This window comes from Cephus cinctus, unplaced genomic scaffold (assembly GCF_000341935.2).
Source record: "Cephus cinctus unplaced genomic scaffold, Ccin1 Ccin1_scaffold0160, whole genome shotgun sequence".
In the NCBI taxonomy this organism is placed as follows: domain Eukaryota; kingdom Metazoa; phylum Arthropoda; class Insecta; order Hymenoptera; family Cephidae; genus Cephus; species Cephus cinctus.
This window is the reverse complement of record NW_014332886.1, coordinates 694,510-721,467: the sequence shown is the minus strand read 5'-3', so window position 1 is coordinate 721,467 and position 26,958 is coordinate 694,510. Positions and strand designations below refer to the sequence as shown.

Below are 26,958 nucleotides of genomic sequence, written 5' to 3'. Positions count from 1 at the left end.
GTTACCGGTAAGCTTCAAATACGAGTAACACGTACGAGGAAGCCTTTACTCTGACCTGCCATTCGTCTCTGTTCCTGCGGCTTTTTCTCGTATTGCCAGTATATGGAATTATAAAGGATTTCGGAGTTGATTGTCAATTAGACGAAAGAATATTTTTGGGTTGATACGATCAGCTGTGAATACTTATATTGTCGTTCGTGTCTTAGGACGATGGAAAATCATATGTAATAATAAGAATTTAGAAATTTTTTTTTTATCAAAATCATTGACAGAAGTCGACAGTCCAGAAGGTGTTGATTTCTTTCTTGTATTCGGTCGATTCTGGGTCGGAAGTAATAAGAGCCGCTGATTCTGCGACAAGTAAATTAACGAAATGAATATACGTGACGTTTCATTTAATTTCGGCGAATGCTTCGTGTTTTAGGGCGGTTATGCGCCGTCCAATATAGTTCGGAAAGGGGATAGTTCAATATGTCGCCTTCGGGTCGCGACGGGTCGCCACATGTTGCGACTAATAACGTCATAGATCAGTAACCCCGCGAACTTTGTCCTTCCTTCGAAATGTTATATGTACATCCTAGACACGGCTAGAGTTTCAGCGGACGTAAACCCCAGTTTAACTACGTGCTCGACAAGGTGATTGGCCGGAAGTGTCCAACCGTGTGGTGGGTGCCAGAATCGGATTAGAATCCTTTGAGAAATCGAGAATCATCAAATTCCCACATCAAACAGTTCTATCCGGATGAACGAACCTGTAGTCCAATGTACGTATTAGGCGTTGATGGATACGTGACATTTGAAGAACGAAATTTCCGTGTATCGTCAAGTTAATGGCGTCTCCTGCTGTTAAAGAATTCAACTCCGTTCAGTTAACGCTACTACGATGACAACTACCGAGTTTCGATACATTCCTTACGTACTTCCGGATTCCGTAATCGTACCAGAAGCCCTTCGCGACGCTAAAGTGTTTTATGGGGTATAATTTTTTTTTCGTGGCCCTTTCACTATTTCAACTTGGTCGATTGCCTTTGGCTTCGAGTAGAAGAAAAACAAGGTGGATTCTCAAATGGAATGCCGGACGATCGATCAGGTTTATAAAGCATGTGATTTCTGTAGCAGCTGCTGGAAACAAAGTCTTGATGGGAATAGCTGGGGAATAAAGTATACCGATTGACCATTAAATCACTAAACACATAAGAAACCAATAAAATCTGTTGTTTGCTTATCTCCTGGAAAATATATACGCGTGCATGCAGCAAAGATGAGAATCGCGATTAGAGCGGTTCTCAATGTAAATAACCTTGTTTTCTCATTCACCATTTAATTTCTTCTACGACCCATAAAATCTCCATGGTATCACTATTAATGCCGCAGTACGTGCAGCTTCTTGAATCCTTATATCCAGGAAAAGAGTACCATATCGGACTAACAATATTATCAAGCACAAATTACCATTAACGTACGAAAAATATTTACTAATTTTCCTCAGTACACTGAAATCCTCAAGTCACCAATCTTTGTTCAGTATTATAAAACACCCTTTTTCCTTGCATTTATCTAATTACACGTTACTAAGCCATTACATGTTTTTCCACAAGTATCTATTCCCTATCTATCTCTAGTATATGGTAAAATGTGATTTAGGTATTATATCCCGCAGTCGTTCGCTATCAACAAGAACGAATAGTACCAACATATAAACAGGAAACTTTATTGTCTAAAGTAAGTAGGTACCTAGTAGGTAGGTGGCATAAGAGTAGAACCCGCGGATTCGAGGGCAGATCAGTACTGGAATCGTTTGATGGTCGATAAAGTAAGCGAAGCGTCGAAGAGAGGCCGGTTGGACTGCATCGGAAGAGAAGTCGGAGGTCGGAGGTCGGTACGAGATGGAAGTTTTTTATTGGTTTAGTTTTGGATTGGTTTTCTCCTTCATTCAAGCAGTTACCAGCTCAAGACATTCGCATTACATAACCGAACCGTCAATATCGTTCTTCGATCGAAAACTCTCCAAGGAATAGTTCTCCAGACCACTTCTACCGTTATACCTTTTATCATACAAAATACATGTATATTTGATAAAATACTATATATTTGATCAATATTTTTACATAAGGACAAAAAAATAGAACAGCTGTTCAGTTCACACTAGATTCGTGACTCAACATTCACTTTTCGATTAGTTTCTCGTCAGGTGTCTATACTGTACGAGCTAATTAACTGTAAGAACTTGTATGATAATTGGGGCGAACCGAATGACGTAATCGAACGAAAATAACGACTGTTATTTTTAATGACGAATATACTCATCGCTCAGTCTTTTATCGTATATACTCGGTGTATCGTAATTATATGGCACTCGGCAGTAGTATTGAGATTTGTAGTAATTTTTCAAAATCTTCATACGTTCACACGAACTGTCACGTAGTGGGTATAGGCATGTTCAGTGTATGTATGGTTTATGCATATTCAGCTCTGCAATGGAATTTGTCATCCTCATTTTCTTCCATCTCGTCGAGTCCTTCGGTGGCAGCGATTGCATTGAACTTGGAATACCTTTTAAAGTGGCAACGCCTTCACGCATTATTTTATTGCACTTCGAGTCGCGTTAAGTAAGGCAAATAAGGAGTGGGTGAGGGCGAACAAGGCCACGGAAATAAGAAGGAAGAAGTTGGTAGCTTACACGATGTGCCAAAGTGCTTTGCCTTATACCTGCCGCGTTGAAATAACAGCGCACGCAAACGCACGCATTTGAACTTTCTGTTAAAGGCACTTATGTATATAGGTATATATACCTGTAACACTCGAAGGAAGCGACCACGAATTCATGATACACGTATCGCACGACTTTCTGGGAAACATACAAATACCTATACGTATGCCATTGGGTACATCGCGTGCCGTTCAAAGTGCAAACGGCGATCCCTTCGAAATGGGATTGTTTGAGCTCTTCTTTTTTTTAAGAAATGTGAGTACTGGATATAGATTGTTTAAGGGGTAGTTTTATTTTTGGGATACGTCCAAGATGTGCCTGATCGACACTCATGTTTCTTGTGACAGTATAACTATGTATACTGTTGTAGGTATATGCAAAAGCAGTCACAGTCAAAAGTAACACTACTGTTCGATCATTCTGTATCTTATTTTTCTACCGAATCCTCTTTTATTTTTTCTTCACTTTTCATAAAGCCGTTCATATTTGGCAAGCGCTCCCATTGCTATACTCCCAGAAGCGCCTTCGGGCTTTTTCATACTTGGCCCAACGTTGAATCCAATCTGCTTATTGCCCATTTGTAACTTTTCCATGCACCTCGGGAACTTTTTAAAATCGCCCAGCTCGGCCATTCCGAAGAACTTTTCCCATGGCACGAGATCGCCCGAAGTGTATCCGCTTTGTGCATTCCCAGGCCATTTTTCCCTGGGAAACGAGTACTTAAGTATAACAAATTTTTCCTGGCTACTTATATTTACTCCAAAGTAGCCAGTACCAACCGCCAAATACTGCCATAGACAAAGTATGTGATACCAACTTGAAATAACTTCACCCCGGAATCTACGTCCTTTCTAATAATCCACGTCCAGGACAGCTGTCTGTTCTACACGACTCACCGATCTTAACTTTTCAATTCCTTAGCAACCGATACAACCGCTCTCCCCTCAGCGTCAAGCTCGTCCATGTAACTTTGACGCTATCCCGAAGTACCTACACTCGACACGGATATTTACGGGAGGAGCGTGTACTCGAAATAACGTGACATCCACCGCATTCTGAACACGTATCTATTCTCCGTCGTTGGTACCAACCAGAAGACTCGGTACCGTTGGCTTCTTTATTCTTAACTCCTGTACGTTGTTTTAAGCCGTCGCTGGCACGTGCAATTTTTGCACCGGGAGGCCGACGTAATATTTTTCAATTACTAGGGCGCGAGCACGATTCCTAGCTGTACAAAAACATATATCCTATAAGTTAAAAGTTGGCAGCCGACGAATATACCGCGCGGCTACAGAAACATCAGCCAAACCAACCGACAGACAGGCATTGCATACATGACTAACTACCCGCTCGCTACGGGATCCTACCAATCTAAACTGCTATTTGCACTCGGCCAAGATAAAATGAAATAAAACTGGCTAACGGCGGAACCGCTCGCGGCCGACTACCAGCGCAATGCAGCGTCTCGTATTAAAATAACACGTATCCACGTTGCGTGCTGTATGTCTATCTTCAATGCGTTTTACATCTCTAGTCGGGCTGTGGTATTGGTACGGTGCCGAATGTTGGCCGTGCCAAGGAATCGCTACCGGAAAACCGATGCATATTAAAATGATGGCTAGTAATGGTGCTGTGGTACCTATGCCTATGACGGTGTTGCCGGTGGATAGTTCTATACGGTGTACTATCGCTGATATTGCTGCAGTTAGCCCATCGCTTTAGGTATATGCGTATCTGGGTGTATCTGCTGGGGTAGGCTCCGATCCAAACGAAAAAGTGAAATACACTCTGTACTTTTGTAGGCGGAGAACGAGGATATCCTGGCAAGCTCGGATCGAGAAACCGTGCCTGTACAGGCTGCCAAAAGTTGAAACGAGAGGGGATGCTGCTAGCTCACTTTCTTTTGGACTTGGCCCATTGGAGTGACAAGGTAAGATTTTATTCATGAAAATTATACGGGACTGGGTATTTGTCGAGTACAGTAATTTTAATGAATAAAAAATTAATTAATATTGACAACAATAATTATTCGCAGAATTAATAATTGAATATAGGTCTACGAAGGGGTCATGAATTTTTTATAAGACGAAATTTTAAAATGTATATGGAAAATTGTGAGCTTGAGTTAAAAGTTACGTAAATTATTTTCCAGCAAACTTCGTTCCGTTCATATACCTGTTTCTCGAGAGGACATTCAAAAATATTTTGAAATTTTATAATAACGTATTTCATAAGATAATCCGTGGAGATCATCCGTGTTAAGTGCTGAAAATCGATATAAAATATTTTCGTTTGAATAATCCACTCGGTCCGACAGCTAAGCTTCTGCCATTGGATACTTTGAAAATTAACAGCGATATATTACGACGTTATTATGTCTGTCCACAAAGGACGAACTATTATAGCTTTCTACTTATGTGACGTTTCTTCGCGTAATTCACCTATGTTACGAGCTCTTCGTGACATCAGTCGAGTCCTATAGCGCGCTGTCGTACATAACTGTTCTGCTTGATTTTCGTGGTTTGTCCGAATAAAAGCATTCGTATTATCTCGGTGACGCGTAATGCGCATTACTATGAATATTCGTATGATACTCGGGTTCTGGAAAATCGTTAATCTTTCGCAAAATCTTCCATTACACGTTTCGTCCACGAGTACCGCCGCTGCCGGTCTGAAATGAAGCGTTCTTTCGCGGCCATAAAGCTAGGAAATATGGTTTCATTCCTGTTTAATCTGTATCAGATGTGATGCAGTGCCGCCATCTATACGGAATATTCTGTTTTTTTTTTTCTTTTTCACGTTGTCAAGTCACGATTATTTCAGGTGATTGGAACGAAGTTGTAGATGTTATGTTATACTTGAATATTCTTTCTCAATTGACCACTTGATTGTTTCGTAATTTGACGTTGAACGAGGGCTGAACAAAACAAGGAAATTCTTTTATAAGCATGGTGCAAAGCAGCGTCCACACTTGACTGTTCAAACTTGAAAGATTTTTGAAAAAATCTTAGGCTCTAAAACACGTTTAACGCTCACAGGTCCGTGAAGCATAGCTCCTTCCAGTTGAATGTTGATTTAAGTTGACGTTATGCGAGGTTAGTGTGCCGCTAGTTAGCCGAAGGAACAGGGTCGCCAACGTTTACACTGCAATATCGAATTTACTCTCTCGAGGAAGAAGGAGAAGTTGAAGTGTGTAGGGTAGAAAAGAAAAACGTAAAGGAGAGGAAAAGCAAGAAAAAGTATAACCTGACTGACAAACCCGCAGGCACGGTAGTAGGGTTTCTCATCTCGTGAAAGAGACATCACGTATTCGTCGGGTTGCGGGAAAACGAAAGATTCTTAAGCTCGTTTGGTTGTTGCGCAACGCGAAATCAACCGAGTGCACGTAATGAAATAGTAGAAATGAGAACGAGCGCGACGACCTGAAAAACCTGGCAGATCTTCCGGCGAGTGTGTCCCGGATAAGAAATTTTTTGTTCCCTTTCATTTTCATATGAAATCGACACTGTGGGGGAAGCTTTACTATTCGTTTCGTCTTTTTTCGTCCCTCTTTTCTAGACCGCCGGAAAAGGGAATTTTCGACGAGGTAACTGTTTGGGGCCATTTTGAAATTAGACTACCGTGGGTCCGCGGCACTCATCCATGACGTCGTGGGTGGCCCATATTTCGCTTGCTTATCTTTAATGTGTTTTTAGGTCGTCTTGTTGATTTAGGCTTTCGATTGTTTAATAGACCTGCCGGACTATTTTTTCCTCTCTCTTCTTCCTCTCGAAACCTAATAGATGGATCGCCACCTCGTACGAAAATTTGACTTCGTCAATATTGACGCGGCTTGGCGGTACATGTTGAAACTACCGTCAAGCCGCATCTCCTGATTTCGCCGCTGAAACTTTAGTAAATTAACGAAAACCCAATTTTTCCTGACTTCGACAAGTAACGTTCAATGCGTCAGGGGCGATATTATACCATAATAAGAAACTAACGTTGACTATGAAATTTTAATAAAATTTTAATTTTTTTTTTATTTTTATAAACGCAACGTCCGCCGCGTGAAATTCAAACGAGTTCTTCGAAAGCGCCATTCGCAAAGTGCTTATGATATTTTAGTAGGTGAGAAATTGTTCATTAGCCAATATTAGTGAGATTCTTGGCCGCTTGATGACCGTGTATAATAGCCGTGAAAATTTAACAGCGCATAAACATACAAACGATTTATTAAAGCCGTGAATTTATTCATGAAACTCCACCGGCGAATTTGACTGGTTCAATTTGAGGTTACGTTACAATTTCCACCGTTGAAAAGTGCCGAATAATATCGCGCAAATGGGTCGGCGAAATAATTCGTCGAGCGTGCCTTGTTATTAAATGGCCCAAGTGTTGAGGGAAGTAGGCGAAATGCTCCTGCACCTACACAAGCCATTCGCGAGCGCATACCGAATACAATGCGCCATTTATGCGTATAGACTTCTCACCCACATGAACAAACTCATAAGCAAAATTGTATAGTTACGTGGCCCCATTTTTTCTCAGGAAATTTTATTTCAAGTCGTTCCGCGACACTTCGTCACGACGTCATATCAGACAATGCTTTTTACCCGGAAAACAAATTATCGAAAAATCCATATAATATTTACAATCTTGCCCGTCGCTGTTTTTCTACGAATCTACGCTATACTTTATTTGCATTTAGATTTTTTTTTTAATTACCACTCTACCTCATTACACGAAAATATTCATTGCATTCGATTCAGAGATACACCTTCGTGTTATTTCGGGAAATGCAAATACCCTTTTCATAATACCAGATAAATTTCTCTCGCAGTTCCAGAATTAATAAGTGTTTCGTTACTCCGAGATTTTTAATTCAACAGCACGTTACCTCCGTAACTCTCATCAGCGAGGGAAACTCGTCTTCGTTAATTCGTTCAGTGAGATGTTGTTTTTTTTTTCTTTTTCAAAAAGAGATACAACGTTACAAGGATGGGGTTGCTAAGTGCATAGACGAAGGCATCGATGACTGATTTGCTGGGAAAGATCTCGGTCGCAAGCGGCTGATGCATTTAGCAGGCTGGAGGCATGCGACGCATATGTTATTTCCTCATGGCAACCGCGGTCTACGATGCTTTCGTGTCCTCCTGTCAGCGTATTCGTACCTTATCCTCATCACGAAGGCATGAGACGCCATAAGTATCTACGTGCAATGAGAAAACACGCGGCTTCATCAGTATCTTGGGTTAATGGGAAGAAAATATATAAGAAAAGTCAAATGCCTCTCGGTGACGATGATGATGACGGTAAGTATCGAGGGAAGTGATAGGGGCGGTGAAAAAAAATGCTCGAAAGAAAATGAGCTCCTACCAAAAGCAAGCACAAGGGGTATACACAGGACCCAGAAGATGGAGTCCTCTCGATGTGAAAATTCTATTAACGGCATCAAAAGAAATTCCTCGCAGACCGATTCCCCTACTTAGCCTTGTTGATCCAAGGGGACCCCCAGAATAATACACGACAGACGCACTCGTCCTCTCCCATTGGGTAATGCGTAGTACCTAGTACGTATGCTGCAATGACACGCACCATCACGCACACCAGCCACTCTGCGTTTATCTTCCTTCTCCTTTTTCTCCATTTCGCCTCCCTTCTTGCACTCTACACGCTCCTCTTTCTTCCCTCTTCAAATATCAACGCACGTGCACGTCTACACGACGTTGGAAGCGACTAAAAGCGCATTGGGGATCTTACTGAATACCGGGATGAAAACTTTGAACCTGAGTCGAAGGTGAATTACCTATTTATTCAGATGCATTCAATTATGAAAATATTCTGCCGCGTAACGTATACATTAGTTAGGATGCATAATTACTGTAAATTCAGTCGAATTATATACCTCAATTAATACACTCAAGAATATATTTTGTAAACTCCTTGTAATACGTCACTTCATTCCATTGCAAGAAATGTGTGAATTCGTAAGCACTGTAAATTTTAAATAAATACTCTGGACTAATGGTTTCCATGAATATCGTGCAGATACGTATTCACGTATAGATAACGAAGTATTCAAATTTTCCGGGCTTAAAAAGAAAAGTGAGTTTCCCAATTTCCCTGAACGCTCATTCGGCAAACGAGATTCGCATGAAAACGTAACGAACGCGCTTATCGTCGGCTGCCTGGTATCGGAGGCAGGAGGGATAGCTATTCTCGAGGTGAACATCGGTATAGGCGACGCGGTCGAGACGACGAGCATTCTGAGCTTCGGCAGCGTCGGGACCCTAGCGGTTCAGAGCAAATGAGCGGCTGCACAAAGCAGCAACGTGGTCGAGCTACTTGGCAGTAAAACGTAATCTAGCCAACTAGACGTGTAACTCGACTGGCAGACAATGTGACACACAATAGCAGCAAGGCAGCAGTCTGGAGGGGGTCTCTCACTTTACGACCCTGAGGTGGACACGGCTGGACTGAAAGGGACTGCGATGGCAGAGCAGTCGTAGGTATCGCATGCTAGGTAATGCTGTGTCGCGTTACGGCCCTGGCTATGCTTGCGAGAACGTTGTACAGGGTGTAGACGCGGTGGAGGTTAGAGGTATCGCACCATTACCCGTACCTCGTAAACGGCTACACGTCCTCAACTCTTCACGGTCACCTCGAATGGCTGGGAAGTTCAAGTGTGACAACGATTAGTGGTTCGATAATTTCCTCTAATTGTACACTAAAAGAGGCAATTCTCGGAGTATGCTTTCCGCGAATAAAAACATGCGGTTTAACGTATAAGATCTATCGTCGAAACTGTTGATGTTGAGTGTATTGGGATACATGATGTATATTTAGATCCTGATTGTTCTTGGTATCCCGAAGGTTAACGTTAAGTATTGGATGAATAAATTGTATATATCCATCTTACTCTTGGATCGTGGTGATTGATTGTTTAAATTGACTGGGAGTTGCGTTCGACGATAGATCTGTTTAGTTCTTCTAATTACGTGTTGAATTACGTTAATTAAACGATCGAAGCCAAAGATCCTGGCTTGTTGATGAGGCGCGGAAACGGAAGTAATGAAAGGCTAGTGCGTGGCGCACGAAGAAGATTGATACGTTGGAAGTGGGATTGACAAAGCTACGTAGCTCTCTGGCGGGGATGAAAAAGCTTTGACGTTCTCCGTTAATTTAGAAAGAAGAGCCAATCGGAGTGAGGTTGCTCGCTAACGATGCATTTTTCCCGAGCGGCAGTTATATTTAGAAATTAAAAATAAGGTCAGTACTCCTGCGACTTCCGCAAAGACCTTAAAAGCTTTTCGTATTTTATCGAGCCCCGAGCTGAGGATCCTTGCTGGATGGAGACAAATTTGAGATTTTAGTGAATGTCTACGGGGTCCCGGCTTTTACCGTGAGCGCCGCTCAATTGCTCCCATCCGTCACGGGACTTCCGACTCCAGACGAGAGACGTCGAGCAGTGTGAAATCTAAAAATAATTTCAAAGCCAACGTCGCCACTGACGCTTCATAGAACGACCCGCCAACTCCCCCGTCACTCTATTTATCCCATCTCGCCGAGATTCTTCGGATCCTCATAGAATCACAATGACCGAGACCTTTAAAAGCTTCCTGTTTCGAAACTAAACCGTCTATGCTGGAGCTTTAAGAAATTCAACTACCATAACCTTCCCCATACTATTCAAACTGACATCCGATACGATTCAGTCGATCATACCAGAGTCACGGACTACTGGTGGAATGGTCACGCAACCCATGCGTACCTCTCTCTGCGTGGCTGTCGCAGTATGCAATGACGTTACACGCGTTGCATGCCGGTGCATCGGCCACTCCATTACTTGGATTCCTCTTGGGCCTTCCCCGACTATACATTGCTTACCGGTTGCCTGCCTGTCTGCCAGCCAGTCCGTCTGTCCGTTCCTTAACATCCCCGTCAACAGGCTTGCTCTATGAAAAACCCCGGAGACCACTTCAAACGCTCCCATTCACGTAGACCCCGCTGACTTTATATACCTCTTTATCACGATTATTTGATCTCCTTCGATGAGAAATGGTCTTTGCCGAAGGACGGGATAACGCCAGGAAGATCTGAGGATGCTTTACGGTGATGTCCGGACGATTTATCGCGGCTAAGAGCGTCCGTTGCTTAACGTCACGCAACAGTTCAGTAGTGTCCGTCTGCACTCTTCTTTATTTCTTAATAATCTACGTAACGTGTCGACTCCGTGTGTCTGTATCGTCTTTACACGTTCCGGCCAGTTTTCGATTATACGGCCGTTCGTCCGCGAGATGGTAACGAGCCTCGTAAACCTTAACCAAAATGAAATATACCTTCTTTACTTTTCATCAAATTCATCAACCTCACCATATATACATACGCGTACGTATCTTGGTACGCCTTTTCACTATAGAGTTATCTTATAACTTACACGTACTATGTGACAGCCTGCTCAGGACGCGCACCAGGAATTTCCTAGGGCTCTCAGAAATATTTATCGCGACTGAGTGGATACGTGTCCTGGCTCTGCACAGCGAGTCCTCGTCTCAGCGAGAATAGAGGAGCAAAGACCGGAAAGGGAGAGAGACCCTCTTCCCACGTCAAATCAGATTACACGGGCTTTACCGTAGTACAGGCATCGATAATACACATCAATTAGCCGTTTAACGGGCCCAAATGGTAGAGCTCCGGGGACTTGGAATAATAGGGGACTTCATAGGATTGGGTATATCAATCACAAAGGCCTATTTAGACCAGACGGCGGTCGGTATACACGTACGCGTACTACCCCCTCCCCCTTGAAGATATCTCGTTTCACCATAAAGAAAGAACGAGGAACACGCAAAAAAAGGACATAGTGAAATGGAGGAGAGTCGAAGCTGCCGAGCTTCATGTTGAGCGTCATCCACGTCGGTGCCGTCGCGACGTTAAAAAGACCTCCACGGCAAAAACTCGGTGAGAAAACAGAAGATACGATGCTCGACGATGGGGCCCACGCAGTGCGCGGCTTTCTTTGTATCACGTACGCTTGTTGTTTTAGCGAACGATGCCGCGCGCTTCGCACGGATTCGAAAACGGAATAGACGGCGCTTCGTGTATTTGTCCCGCGATGGCTTTGCTTATGCAAAGTTCCAGGTTCGCGAACGGCTAAAGTCATATCCACAGCACAGATACCAAGCGACTTAGGGAACAGCCTTTACGGCCCTTTACCACGAAAAGGAAACCGCTCGAATGGTTTGTCTCTCCTAAAACGTTTAAGAAAAAGGAAATCTGGCAGCTGCTCTTACACGTATTCTTATACCACAGTAAAGTTTACTATGTCCCTTGTTATTGGTTTTTATGTATTTTATTCACTTTGCATATATATATTGCGTATACATATACGTATATTGAACTATATATAGAAAATTAATTTTAACAATTTTTATACATGAATAGTAAATTGTCACTCGGTACATGCCACTAGGATAAAGGTGAAATCCTTTAATCACGAATACGTGAGTGTCGCATCGAGGCTTAGGTATATCAAGGTCGGTCATGTTCGCGGTTAACGCGAGGTAGTCCATGCACTACTGACTACACCACATACCAATCATGTTAAACTACTGCAGTCACACTGCGTCGCGCATTGCACCGATACGACTGGTTGATTGCATCAATTTGTTACTACAAGTTAAAGCTTCCCGTTATACGCCACTGCTCGAGAGCTATATCGAAATTTCGTAGCACTGGTTACTGCAAATTGCCCGAGTGTCGTTTCCGATGAGTTGCGCCTATGTTATTCCGCACGTTTTCATGCCGACAGTGCCCATTGATGGACGTCATCGGTGACGGTACTGGCGGTACGGATAATGCCTTACGCTGTACTATTATCAAATCGTTAAATTCGTACCGCTTGCCCGTTTTATATTCAGCAACGTAAATGAGAGCTTTCATGCCAGTCACTTCTGCGTTCGTCATTTAAATGACAACTGCAGATCGTTCGACAAAATACATTTATGTATATTCGTACGACTCAACAGTATTTCATTGAAAACTCAATAATTCTCTCACGAAATCGTACCATATACTTATCGCTTTTCAAATCGTGAAAACTCATACAGTATTATATTCCAGTTGGATACTTACATTACGTCTTACATCATAGATTATCACAACTGCGATAATACGTAATCGGAGATCATTACGAAGTGTATATACATATATAATTTTCAGAGCATCCTCGGCTCAAAGCAACCCGCCCTACGGAACCCATATGTTAAAGTTAATGCTCTACCATATAGCAGGGTATATTCGGGTAGGTTCTATGCTTCTAATTATGTTATGTCTATGAGTAAAATCCTGGAGATTAAGAAGGATCACGTTCACGAATAAGTAATAGCTTAGCTTATGATCCTAATTCTTTTTTCTTTCTTAATGTCGAGTACGTCGGTCCATGTGGATGCTGCTACCAGAACGTAGACGCTGATCCAAGTAACAGAGAGTGTGCGAAGTAGATCTTTGTTCGAGAATCAAGATGATTCATTTGAATGATATTCGAATTATTGAGCTTCTTCTCATTGGCCAGCTTCCACAGAGGCAATTACAGTGTAACGATAATGACGCTTCAAAATGTTCAGTCACGCTTGGCCATCGCAACTTTCGACGAAAACGTCGGACTGTACCTAAACGTTCGTAGAGCAGAACACGTGGTTGCTCGTCTATGCATTCTGACTCATGTAGGTACGAGCATTATGGGTAATTATAATAATGCCTATAATTTTATCATGGCATTACGTTACCAGCCTGTATTTATGTAGGGCGTAAGCTATTCGTAATGAAGCAATGCACATCATGCACTATGAATTGCTGTAGTAATGGCACGTAATATATTTTGCATTTTACGTTTATTTGCGATGTTATTATATCCCCTTACATATGGTTGGTCTTGGCTGATCTTTACTTGAAATATTCATTTTTCTTCTATGCGAATGAGTATGTTATATGTATACGTATAAATGTGTTATCATTAAAGATCAGTCTTATAATGAATGTGTTATGCGTAAAGAAATATTACTGTACGACATGCGGACGATAAGAATTTTTTCATCAAATTTTTTTTAGATATAATTGTTTTTTTTTTAAGTAATACGTAATCAAGATCAAAAATAGTATCGGCATTTTACACTGCATTTGTGTGTAATCGCTGGTATCATAATTAATGGCTAGCATTGAACCGAAATTGTTTTATCAAAAAACCGATAACCTTTCGGAATCAATTCTGTCAAAAACCGGATACGTTAAATTAATCAGCCATTCAATGTCAATCACCGGTTGATTCGGGATTGATAGTGGCGACAATATATTGGCTTGTCAAAGCATCTACAAAGTGGGCGGCATCCCGCGAAATTCAAGTTCCTGAATACATCGGTAACGCACCGTTACGCCTCGCGTCCACGAAAACGAAATCATTATCGGTCATTTCCGTTCCGATTTTTATTTATACGCTCGTCCAAACGAATGGCGATAACATCTCTTCAATGTATACACACACTGCGTATACTGACATTGACGGACAGTTTCGTACGGACAGACCGGTACTTCCGGTCTCCAATTGCTCGGCAATCTATCAGACAATCTGTCTGTTTCATAATTCAATATATATATATATATATATATATATACATTTTATGTACAATTCCGATATTAGTAATCATATACGAAATTGTATAGTCTTTTGAAAAATCTTACGCAAAGCTATATTTTTATGCTGAACATGAAGAAAATATACCAAGATATTGCTTTACCTATGTAATAATGTACGTATGTATAGAAAGGTCATATAAAAAAAAGGTTTAAGAATTCTACAAGTCCTATGGAAACGAATAGTCATCGCGTCATCCATCTCCGTGCATATGTTTCTATCAAGTCACTCGGCAGAAGTTACCACCGTGAAGATGCGCCCTTAACACTTTTCCTATACTGTGTCCACAGAGGCACATGTCCAGCATTCGTCACTATTTAATCCTGTCATCGTTGCGTTCCTTCGGAATGCATTTTCGCACTCGAGCGATGCCCGTCTTTCGTTTCTGTCTGGAGGGATTCTGACGTGACGATGCCAGATGCTGCTGAAGGTATACATGCATAAGTACATACATACTCATGATCCTTATGGCGCATATACATATGGGTATGCGGATCTGGTGTATGCTTCGTAATAAAGTGGTTTACATGGGAGGCCACATTTGCCATGGGATACCATACAGCAACTGCTGAAAATAGTATTTTGAGTATCATTAGTCTGAACGTGTTTTCTTGGATGAATTTCATTGAAATGGTAGTCAGGCTTATAGTGGATGCATAGTATATACTAACTTAAATCGGGTATGTTCAAAATTGAATAGCAGTGGGATTTGAATTAGAATTGCCCTTTTGCACGTTTTAGGGAATGAAGCTGATAGGTCTCTTTAACGAATATGTATGTATACTTAGCTCTTGGTTGTAATGAGAAAATAGTTGGCCAACGCTGCAGGTCTATCCGCAAGGCAAACTTTATTGATCTTGATGAAATTAATTTATCGCAAAATATTCGTTCGTTTGAAATTTCGAGCACGCGAACCACAAAGTATGCCTCGCTTCAATTGCCTAGAAGCCTTTACAAGTTTTCACGTAAGACTCAGTAGGTTTAAGTATTTTCTATATCGAAAGCTAATAGCCACGTTGAAGGCTATCTCTTTAGTTCTATATAATAGTCTAAGAACATAAGACTAGTGTTAATAACGCTTTAAAAAATTAAACAAGTAAATAGAATGTTCAGTGTAAAATTAATTGTCACCATTAAAATTACGTCTGTATCACTATACGTTAAATATTTTAAAAGTTCCTATAGTAGTAATTGTAAAAAATAAAAAATTACACCAAAATGAAGAAACGAAAGAGTAACAAATTTAAAATGAAAGAGAAACAAATTTTCAGGACGTGCATCAGCGAACGATAATAATCCGGCTTGTTGCTGAGCAGTCAAAGTTCATTTCGTATAATATGTATCATATGCGCGATGGAACGGATCATTAAAACCTTTTAATGAACACGTTGGAAGTTGCACGGATAGTAATTGCCTCTATCGGAAATAAATTGGACGTGGGTGGGTAGGATGGAGTTGTCCGGGATACGGGATTGCAAGGGGATGGTCATAGCGAGGTGGTGAGGAGGTATTGTAGGAAATACCACGGGGGGGGGTAGGGGATAGGGGGGTAGGGCTCTATGGAGAGGAGTTAGCCGATGATGGTGGTACCTACAGTCTGGTGCTGACCTAGTACTAACCTATAGCTAAAGGACGACAGAGCAGGGCCGCAGGGGAGGTAAACCGGAAATGGACCGACTGGCCAAACAATTGCAAACTTCCCTCTGTAAATAACCGGAAACTCAACAGAAATATACCCTAGCGGTGAAATACTCGCGATGCGACTGCTTTTGTGCGGTTTGATTAATTCAATGGTAAATATGTGAAGAGAATTAACTCCCAACTCCCTGTTTGACGGAAACAATCGATGCTTGCTAACTCCTATGTACTGCTGCGAGAACACCTCTTTGCTCAGTATCCAAAGTATTAGAACAGCGAACGATACTTCTGTAATATTTATATTCTGGCATTCAACAGGTGTAATATATGTGTTAGATGATAAACTTACGACTTTCTAGACGTCATTGCTTGCTGTACTAGATGCGTCTTCGAATGTGCTTTTCGCTTCTGTATTTCAGATATGAAATCGTAACGTGGCCTGCCGTCAAGGACAAACGTATGAAGACGTAATCTAACAGTTTTATCGATCCCCTCGCACAGTTGCGCTGGGGAACCGTAAATTTTTAGCTGATGCATATAACGCGCCTATAGGAACGACGCACGTGTTCCTGAAAACATATGTTCACGTTGCACGCTTTGACACAGTGAAATTCAGCTTGTTTCAGCCAAACGAGCCAATTATCCTGTCATTTGAAGATGGTACGAGGTTCCGTTTGGGGTGTACGGGGCAAGCAATAACTGAGCCCTCATTGTCCCGTATTAGGTGTATTTTTTGATTACAGTAGATCACTAGGTTTTCATTGAGAATTAATAATGTATCTTATACGGTATGAGATGTACGCATGCTGGGTACTGTGGTAGACGTCGTTTCTTTTTTTACGGATTATATAAATGAAAGTTGTGTATTTTTCCAAGAAATCCTAGACTCTTGGTATTATCCGGAAATACGTATATTCCTAACCGGATGCCTCCCTACATGGTAGAAAATATCCCGCTATTTCTGTATATCCGCTGCTGTCCATTCCAGTGTGCAATCCGCAAAGGCAACTCGGTAAAATGTCAAGCATGGCGTAAGAAGCGTGGGTAGTTAAATTTTTTCCTTTCTTGGCATTTCCTAAGGTCAATAGGAGTAGGTGCATCGTATATAGCGGAAGAGTAGCGGCCGAACGCCGCTCGCGGTCTGTTGACTTTTTATTTTCGCTTTAGTACGTGTCGCACTAGTCGCTCCGGTTGTTCCTGTTAATTGAGAATCACAGCTATCTACGTGAGCAGCCTTACGAATCGAAGGATTTCGCACGACACTGTTTGTCCTTTTACAGGACCTTCTGTTAACTTTGGCCTCCGTACTTCCTCGTGTTTCGCTCCCAGTCCTATAATGAACTCGAGGACCATTGGATTTGCCGCAACGCTTCTAGAAAACGTAATAACTCGAGAGAAGGTTCGGTCGAAATCAAACTTAGGCGAGCATGCTAATTCAAGTCTGATCTGCAATTAATTATAGCTGGTAGTACGAAAATCCTAAAGAATCATTGGGTTTGATTAGGAAAAAAAATTAACAGCATCAAGGTATTTTAATTAGCCAAGTCCATGGAGTGACGCCATAGGTATGTCGATTCTGAATAGAATCGATCAAAAACCATGTCACACGATACCAACGTACGTGTTGGTATCGTCTTTTGGTATATCAATGATCATTGAGGCATGCCACGGTTCTTCGCCATCGACCTACATTCCTAAATTCCCGTGGGACGCAGCACGAGCCATTACCCCGGAATATTGCCAATCGCAAGGAGAAATCGCTGACGCCGGATGAATCGTAGTTTTGGTCTTTGGGACACGCGGAAAAGTCGTGCCATTGGTCAGTGCGACGCTTCAGCTCTTGGCCGTCGCGATGCCACAGACACTTTTTGCGGCTCTCTGCTTCTGACGTGTATGGGGCCCCCCCGTCGGCATGTGTGCTTCTGCTTTTTGCCACTGTTACTACTGGCAAGTTGGCTGGCTGGCTGGACGGCTGGCTGGGTGAGTCTGACAACGATACTATACAACATTGTCGTATACTGGTAACTCGAAGGGTAGTACGTGTAATACGTGCCTCATAAGAGTAGCGCAGCCTTAAGGATTGGGAAAGATTTTTTATTGAACGAAATAATGATTTTTATCGAATAAGGGTAAAAGTTCGATAAAATAGAAAATAGTAATTTTTTAGTTTTTATTCAGGGTGGTTAATTTAGTATTTGAGTTTTATTGATATTTTCGAAACAATCCGAAATCGTCTACGTGAACCCGATCGGACCCCAATATCGTGGACATTTCCGAACAACCCTGACAAATCGGGGTATCGTATTCTTGCGACATCTGGTTCAGATTTTCTGGACAAATAGAGTAGGGCCGCTTTCCATGTAACGCGTTGCGCCATGACAAATAACGGTGAGATACTATTCCATTCCGTAGGATGTAGGTGGCACCACTGAGAGATATATTCCTTTTCTTATTCTTCCTATCTTCGCACGAATCGTCAGCAAGTTTGGGATCGCAGCATCCCTCGCTTCTATCTTTTATATCTTCTTGGTCCAGAACCAGCAAGATTCCGGTATCCCGTGTAATTTAAAGTAAGCGATGGGATCCGTTTTCTATAAGGGATCGGCGAAGTAGACTATTTCAACCCCTTGAGGATGAAAGGAGGACCACTTCGATACACATGTATACACTGTAAATAGATGCTGTAATTTATCAATGGACCTTCAGAGAATCTCTCATCCCCAAGTGACATTCTCAATTTTCAGAAGACCTGCAAGTAGATGATATTAGCTGACAGATCCACGTGATACTAATTCTCATGGCAGTCCTGATCCGTATTATAACTGACCTTGAGAATCGTCCGTTAGTGGAGGGATTAGCTCTAATTAAATCTCAAATTGCGTAACCTGGGAGCCATTGATGTCCCAGTCGCATCAAATGTCAAAGAAAGATCAGTGTTTGACACGGGAACTCTACACTTGCTCTATTCTATTTAATTATCTTACTTTATCCCATCGTACAACCAAGTCATCTTCTTTTGGTTATCCGATAAGAAAAGGGGTAGTATATCTGTGTATATAGTATATAATCGTCCATCATACAATTTTCCATCATACGTTCCTTTCAGCCTGTCTTCGTATATTGTTTTCCACGTGAGATTTCAATATTTTTCAGTTTGTCGAATCCGAACGAGGATTTTATCGTTTTAGGGTTGAAAACGATACCAATTCTACGAGGTATGAAAGTTTGCGTTCCGTCTCGTTATTTTAGAAATACGCAAACGAGTGCGAAATATGTGGACCAAATGCTGAACAAGGGATCTTTTCACCATGTATTATATACCCGAAACTTACATATACGAAACTCTCTATGGGCACGTGTGACCGGTTATGTGTATGTATAGGAAAGAATTGCATAGGGGTAGGTGAAGTATGGAAGATACAGTACGGGGTAGTAAACTATAGCGGGTAGGATTTACAGATGTCAACTGTTTTTGTAGTGGCAGCTGTGCAGGGCGGAACGTGCCCTAAGCACATGGAAACGCGCACCAGTCCTTTCTTTTCGCACATGTAGGGTACCGTCGTATCAGATTACTGTATAAATACCTTATCTTGGGTATATCAATTCCATGGATCCGATTTACTGAATCATTAGCTGTGATCTTAGTAAAATTGTATTTTCTGGTTAGTTGTGAAAACAAAAAAGTGTTTTCTCAGTCTCTATGGTTATAACCATAATTGCAGTCGACGTAATTTTTTAATAAAGTGAATGGTTTCAATTTGGATTGAATTACGAGATTGATTATGGAATTGAACGATTTCTAGAATTGTCTGAATTTATAGTAAAAAATTGAAAATTCACCGAATATTCGAGCATTGGTCTAACTGGTCACGTACCAGCTGGCTGTGAATTGGACGCATAAACGGGCTACGTGGGTGGATGCAATTTCAGGTCAGTCACCTCGTGGCTACAGGTATAAGCGTGACGTGTAAAAAAATTATTGTGAAATACGAAAAGAAAATTGGTGTGTGATAAAAATCGAAATTTTAATCGTGGAGAGAAAATTGCATAGTTTCATTTATATCCTCTCGGAAAAGTATATCTGACGGAATTTCAAGGTACGACTATTCGATGAACGGTAAAGTCAGTTGTACTTCTTCATACGACATTGTTTTATTTCTCCTTGGAGGAAAAGTAAAATTTTCATACAATTCACATAACGTTTGTCGTTTCTTGTGGCTCCAGCTACACTAAAATAGCTATTCCTTTTATAACAGTTCATTCGCGCTCTAAATAAATATCCTAACAGCACACAAAGCTATCTCGTTTCCAAAATTCCGTCTGTTATGCTATGTTTCGCTTGCTTATCCGATGCCTCGTAAAGCTGTTTCCACACAAAACTTGGCGCACAATGTGCTATTGTATTATATTTCGCAGTGCGAGAGCTAGGATACGGCGTACCTATTCCTATTCAGCATAGAGGGATACCAAGGCTGCTGCGATATACAAACAATATGAAACAGATCCTTCTCTCTAATTTACTCGAATGTGCACAAAATAAGGGATAGGCTACAAAAGTTGAAAAAAAACACATTAGAATTATGTGCAACGGAAGGATTTATGATTATGAAGGATTATGATGGTGATCATAGATCATAGTATTTATTTAACTCTATAAATTAAATGTGCACGATATAATGTATTAAATGAATTGGAGTATAGTATCGTTTTAACACCCTAACCATATCAGGTATTACCCTGTAATTATCAATAGTTGAAATTCGTCCGTTTAACGAAACAAATTGTTATGCCACGCACAGTGCCGTAGTACCGGTAAGGCAAGGTGCACCAATTAAAAGAAAAATATAAACAAAAAATTTCTACGCGTATGGTACGGTTTGCATAGATCTAAAGGCCATCTGTGTTTGAAATGCTAATGCCCAAAGGGACTTATCTACGTGGTAGATCAAGAGAAATAAAAATGGATTATTTAGTCATAAAATATGAATCGATTTCAAAATTAATTTTACATATGGATCAGGCGGTAATAAGATAAAGTCTTGATAAGCAAGAGGAAACTTGTCAATGATGTAATTTCAGCGTGCTCTCCAATGCATTCTTGCCCTGAAGAGAAACATACCAAGCGCGCAAATCGAGAGCCATCAAATGGCATTTATCAAGTTACATAGTCCATTGTCCGGCGTTACGAATCGCGCGAAACCGCCCAATCAGGAACCCATTCAGAGTGGTACTTTCGAATCCCGACGTATTGTCAGGACACATCATTAAAAGCGCGGTTAGAGCGACAGTCATTGAAATTGAAAAGGGCCGCAGAAGAATATAAGCCACAAGCTAATCTTTAAACTATTCTGTACCTATAACGTCACAATGCGCCCCTATAAAAGTCCCATGGGCTCATCCGGGAACCCTACGTACATACATTTCTACGAGAGTACCGTAGCAAAATATAGCATGGATTTAGACGATGCACGTGGTCAAAGTAAATATACCGAGCCTATGGGGAATACACTATAAAAGTGCAATATTTATCTATCGACCTATTTAAACATTTTTATATTTTTTTTTGAATTTGATAGACAGTATTTTTTCCCTAATTTAATAATACACCTAATTATGTAACCGAGGATAGTACAAGTTTTAATGTTTATTAAAAAAAAAAATTATTTCATAAGGGAACTATGTAATCTTTTATAAATATACGTACTTGCAGCATTTAAGATTCATGATGGTACTTAGTTATATAATTATCTGAGTGCATTCAGATAAGGTCTTGCTATCCGATAATAAATATATTCTATTATTCAACAAGGATAATCTCCGTCATTCCGTAACCCCATAACCCCATGGGATAGCAAATGGGGACGACTGCTGTATCAGGCTATTCGACTGAAACTCAAGCCGAGCCTTGTGGGCGCGGGGATATTTTTATTGATGCAATTTCTCATCCGAGCTTCCCAATTCCGATGCAATGCGATGCAACCCCGCGTAACAATATATAAACACATATGTACTCTAGCTCTGGAATTTTTTATTTGATTTGTCAACGAACTGTGGCATCGAGCAATATCAAACAAAACCGAGAACAGTATTTCGACGTGTATTCGATAAAGCTGCCATTGCAATAACAGTTATTTGTAATTCTGTATTATAGTACTTTTGTGGTTAACAATCAAACAAGAAACAATAAGAATTTATCAAAAAGCTCTCGAAACGAAAATTCTACCCTCTCTCTCTCTCTCTCTCTCTCTCTCTCTCTCTCTCTCTCTCTCTCTCTCTCTCTCTCTTTTCCATGAAACATAAAGGCATCGTGTTAACCGCATTCTTCTCGCATGAACTACTAATATTCGAGACTTCCCTCGACAGGATGTACAGGACTAGGGAACTACCCAGTGAACACTTGAACAGATGTGCATGGTGTTGCCTGTCGTGGTCCATTAACAAATAGCTGTTTCAAAATCCCCCAATTTTGTAGAAGTCAAATACTCGAATAGTCAATTGCGATAATGTAGTTCAAATGATTATTAACCTTTAGAATTGACAATTTCTAAAATTCTTTCTACAGATTTTTATAACGACACTCGTTTCAGAGATATAAATACGCGTGGCATCTGATATATTTGGAATTGGGAATGTGTCATCCGAAGACAGTCAATATACGTGGGAGTATATTTGCTGGTCTTTCACAAAGGACACTGAATGAAGTACCGTAATTTATTGTCAAATTTAAAAAAAAAAAGTTGTAGAAAATATTTGGATACCGGGTGTCACACCTGAAAGGAAAAGTCTCGCAACAGTGTCATCAATAAGCTCCTTAACTGGGATCCGGATGAATGAAATTGTAAGAATTGTACCCTTAAGACGACTTTCACACGGCATTCTATAAGAATCCGTTGCCAAGGTGGCCCATTGAAAATCCGACAAAATATATACTAGGATTGGTAGTAGCGCTGCAGATATTTCTATTCTACTTTTTTTTTTTCATCTCGTGTTTACAGACACCAAATTTTATTGAAAATTCTCGTAAGGATTTACTATCTAAATCCCCGAGGAAAATACATGGAAATGAGTTTTACCTGCTCGGTCATACTTTTGTACGTATACCATACGCGTATATGTGTGTGTTCCCTTATTCGTCCAAGGATTCATGGGTTAAAGTTGGGTGTACGTTTCCGCGTACTATGAGAAATATTTGCATTGGCACTATGTTCCTCCAATGTCGCAATACTTCCGCGTCAGTATGTACAACGTCCAAGCAAGTTTATCTTAACGCACAGTTGACAGATGCCTTTTAACGAGAAAAAGTCTTTAAAGTACCCGTAATCCCGGACTTGAGGTATCTGCAAACATTTGGCCTCTGCTTGGGATATCCGACCGATTCCAATATGCTCGCTGTTACCAAGTGCTTGCAAGAAGAGGGTTTGCGAATACGAGAGAACAAGCGGGCGAGTAAGCGTGTGCAAAGCATCTTGAACATCTTGAATGATAGCAGTCCAGGTGTTCATTCTGTTAAAAGAAAAAGTTAGCTTTAACTTTGAAATGCATTATCCTCGACTACGGTAAAATCGTGCACATGGATGGTCCTTGAACGCATTAGAGAATGTAATTCCTTGAGTTGTGGGGTTCTTGAGGAGCGGCATGAGCGACATCTGAAGTACTAGATTGTTTTTGGTGATGACCCTAAAATAAAGGGACACGCGTCCCGGGGTCCTGTTAGGTTAGTTAGTCCTTTTAGAGAAAACTCACTAGTGCCAACTGACCCTGTCTATCAAGGAACAGTCGGCATCTGTCTATTATTGGCCATAAATGCTGAGGGTTAGCGCATCTCAGCCGCCTGGAGGATGTTGGTACTCGCACAGAAGTGGGATCCTGATGCATGGAGCAGCTGAGGAAAAAGATGGCACTCGAGGGTGTCTTTACTATTTAGTATACATATAACTCATCGACATATTTACGATATTTTTATATTATTATATAGGAATATACTATATAGGAAATATTATATAGAAATTACACCGATAGATACTTTGGCGATGAAAACCAACTTCCTAAACCGTATGAATTTCATCTTCAGTTTTACAAGGTACAAGTTCTTATAGGTGACTTTGATAAAACTTACGGGTGCGGTGGCTGCATTTAACCTACGTGGGTGGAATACTGCAGTTTCTCGGACAAGAGTTGAAAACGAGGTATATCCCGGGTCAGTAATTAAAGATAGTAGGTACGTGAGTGGCTGATGGTCACCAGAAACTAAGTGGAAGTTCGAAGAAACTCCTTGCGAGGATCTGAAAGTGGATATTTTTTTTTTGCGAGGATCGACGTTAGAGAAAGGATCTTTCGAGTTGTCGTGAGACTTACGAGATCCTGTAGATACTATTATTTAAGAAGATTAGTAGCGCAAGTTGGTCGAGTGTGGATGAACGAAATACCGTAAAAGTTCTATTCGAATTGAATGAACTCTTTCAGTTGTCTTATCCAGGCGAATTTCGTAGGTAGTCTCGTTTCCTTAGGAAGACGACTGCTCGGTCTATGAAGTTCAGTGAAGTGGGATAAAATAGTCAGCATGAACGAAAGTTCGAAGAACAGAGGAAAAGAGGAAGTGAGATAGAGAATGTGAGAAATTATAGGGAAAGAGAGAAAAGGCAGAAGGACCAAGAGGTAAAGAGCTGAAAGGTTAGGAAAACCAAGTGGTCCGTCGTATTTGAGTGACGAGCAGCCGGAAACTGGAAAACATCCCCTATAGAGAGTTGGCGGTCCCTGTATACCCACCTACCTACGTGAAGAACACTCTGACGCAAAATGCACCTAAACCGGACGTGCAATTTTCCGGGCAGCAATTTGCCGGAAGCTTCGCGCAGCATCGGGCTGCGCTTCCGGCTGTAAAATTTAAAGTCCATCCTCCCGTCTGGAACGATACGAGGAACGAATTTCCGCTGTGAGAAACGTCTCTGTTTCCCAGAGACTATTTGCATCTGATTGTGCACTACGTATATTTTACTATAAACCGGCTCTTATTTAAAGCCGACACAACTGACAGTAATAGGGCAGGGTAATTTCACGTATGCATGTTATAATTTATACGACTCTTGATTGCATGTATTAATTCATTACCCGATGACTCGATGACTTGGCTCATCGGTCCGATAGGATATCGGCGACGCATAGACAGAGGCAACAAATCATCGTTACTCGTTCCTCTTTCGCACTGAGCTGACAGACCCTAATGGCAAATAGTAAAACGGTGGACCGGCTGCACCCTTGTTCCTATCGCGACGGTGCGATCTCACCGAAAGCTATTCAGCATAATTAATCGTCCGCAAAAACACCGGTCACTCGGTCATTAATCATTCGAGTGATGGTCCACCTATTTTTTCTATTCTTCCCATTTTCTCTCCATTCTCGCATTTTTTTCCCCTCGACCTCACCGCCTTCCTGCTTGTGACATAATATTTTGACGAGCATTGTCTAACAGCCGTATCCCAGAGGCTGGTTTTCATGGCGCCACATCGCCACGGCATGTGCCACCTTCGTTCCCGTCTGTCATTCGGGAATCCGATTTCTTGGAACGTGGAAGGGAAAAACGGGCAGGACACGAGAAACGTAAGAAAGGTGTCTGGCCAGTGTCGGGACCACGCCTACGCTATGGCGAAGGATTCTCACCTAAAATTACACGGGCAGTAACAGCCCTGTCAGTTTAGGACGCGTTTAGATGCCTGCTTGGTTAGAACCTGCTGTTTTTCAATGAGTTTCTCACTTACGGTCTGGTTTTCGTTGGATCGACGTGGGAATTTTTCGGTAAAAAAAATTCGACGATTTGGAATAAAATTTTTGTTACCCAATAAAAAAAAAATTCAAATTACGTACACAGTGATTTTTGTTCAATTTTATTACCTGAATCTTAAAGTCCATAGCTCAAGTGTACTTTCGATAGGAGTACCAATTTAATATCATAACCTGATTAACCCTGTCTATGACAAATCTATCAAACGCACAACGGAACATATAATTTTGTGCCTAGCTTTAAGCCAAGTGCACTCGCGATGTATTGAATATGAATTACATGCATTTGATGTGTGCAGGCTTGCATTCAACTTTGATTTAATGGCTTATTAACGTGATCGTGCCTTCATGTGTACTATTCTACTAATTGAGTCTGAGTGTGCTTACGCGGTGCATGCTAAAATCTAGAGCTACGTGTCATTACAGTTGGATTAGATATTCTTCATGTTAAAAATTAATACTTATCCATTCCCCATTAGCTTTTGTTCTTGCTGCTAGCAGGAAGTAGCAATAAACGTCATCAGCCGATTTCCGCTAACTTTACCAACTTCGAAATCTTCTAACATACATAGGTGACGTTTCGCGTCTTGTGTACAGTATTGTTCAAATCTTGGTGCTCAGGTGGTCCCAGTTGAAATAAGCCACTGTGTACACATCGGTTCTTCTGTCTGTGGAGAAAATAACGGAGACGGAAAGGTTGCTTGTTCCCTTAGGCTAAACTCTTCTTGGATTGGAGTAGGTTTGAGGTCCAACCTCATAGATACCGAAAGGATCAATCCTGCAACAATTTCAAATACCGATATTTAGATTATCCATAGTACCAACCCTGTAAAATTTATCGCACCTCGGCCAGCTTATCTCGGCCAACATTTTCATAGAAATACCACCTGTAATGTTCACGTGTGGTTTCTTACGGAGTATATTTTATTTTGCCAGGTTCTTCGCACGTGGAAACATCTTAGGAATATACTTGAGCAATGTTGTCAAATGTATTTATTATATTAGAACGTGGCTGTACTCTATTATATCATTCTATATATTGAACCTGGAGGATCGTCCTAGAAAAATATTTTTCGGACCAATCGAGAGATTCCCTTGGCTACGCGTGACCGCGATCCTGGGAACAGTTGATTTAGGACGTGGACTTCATAATTACGTAGAG

At 41.2% G+C, this 26,958-nt stretch overlaps 1 protein-coding gene across 1 annotated transcript in view; it reads left to right on the top strand.

Moving 5' to 3' along the window:
• The window catches only part of LOC112493789, a 56,206-nt gene that overhangs the window by 13,881 nt on the left and 15,367 nt on the right, over nucleotides 1-26,958 (top strand). The window contains exon 3 of the mRNA XM_025080953.1: nucleotides 4,513-4,640. Coding sequence (XP_024936721.1) covers nucleotides 4,513-4,640 — 128 coding nt within the window. The remainder of the gene's footprint in view (nucleotides 1-4,512; nucleotides 4,641-26,958) is intronic.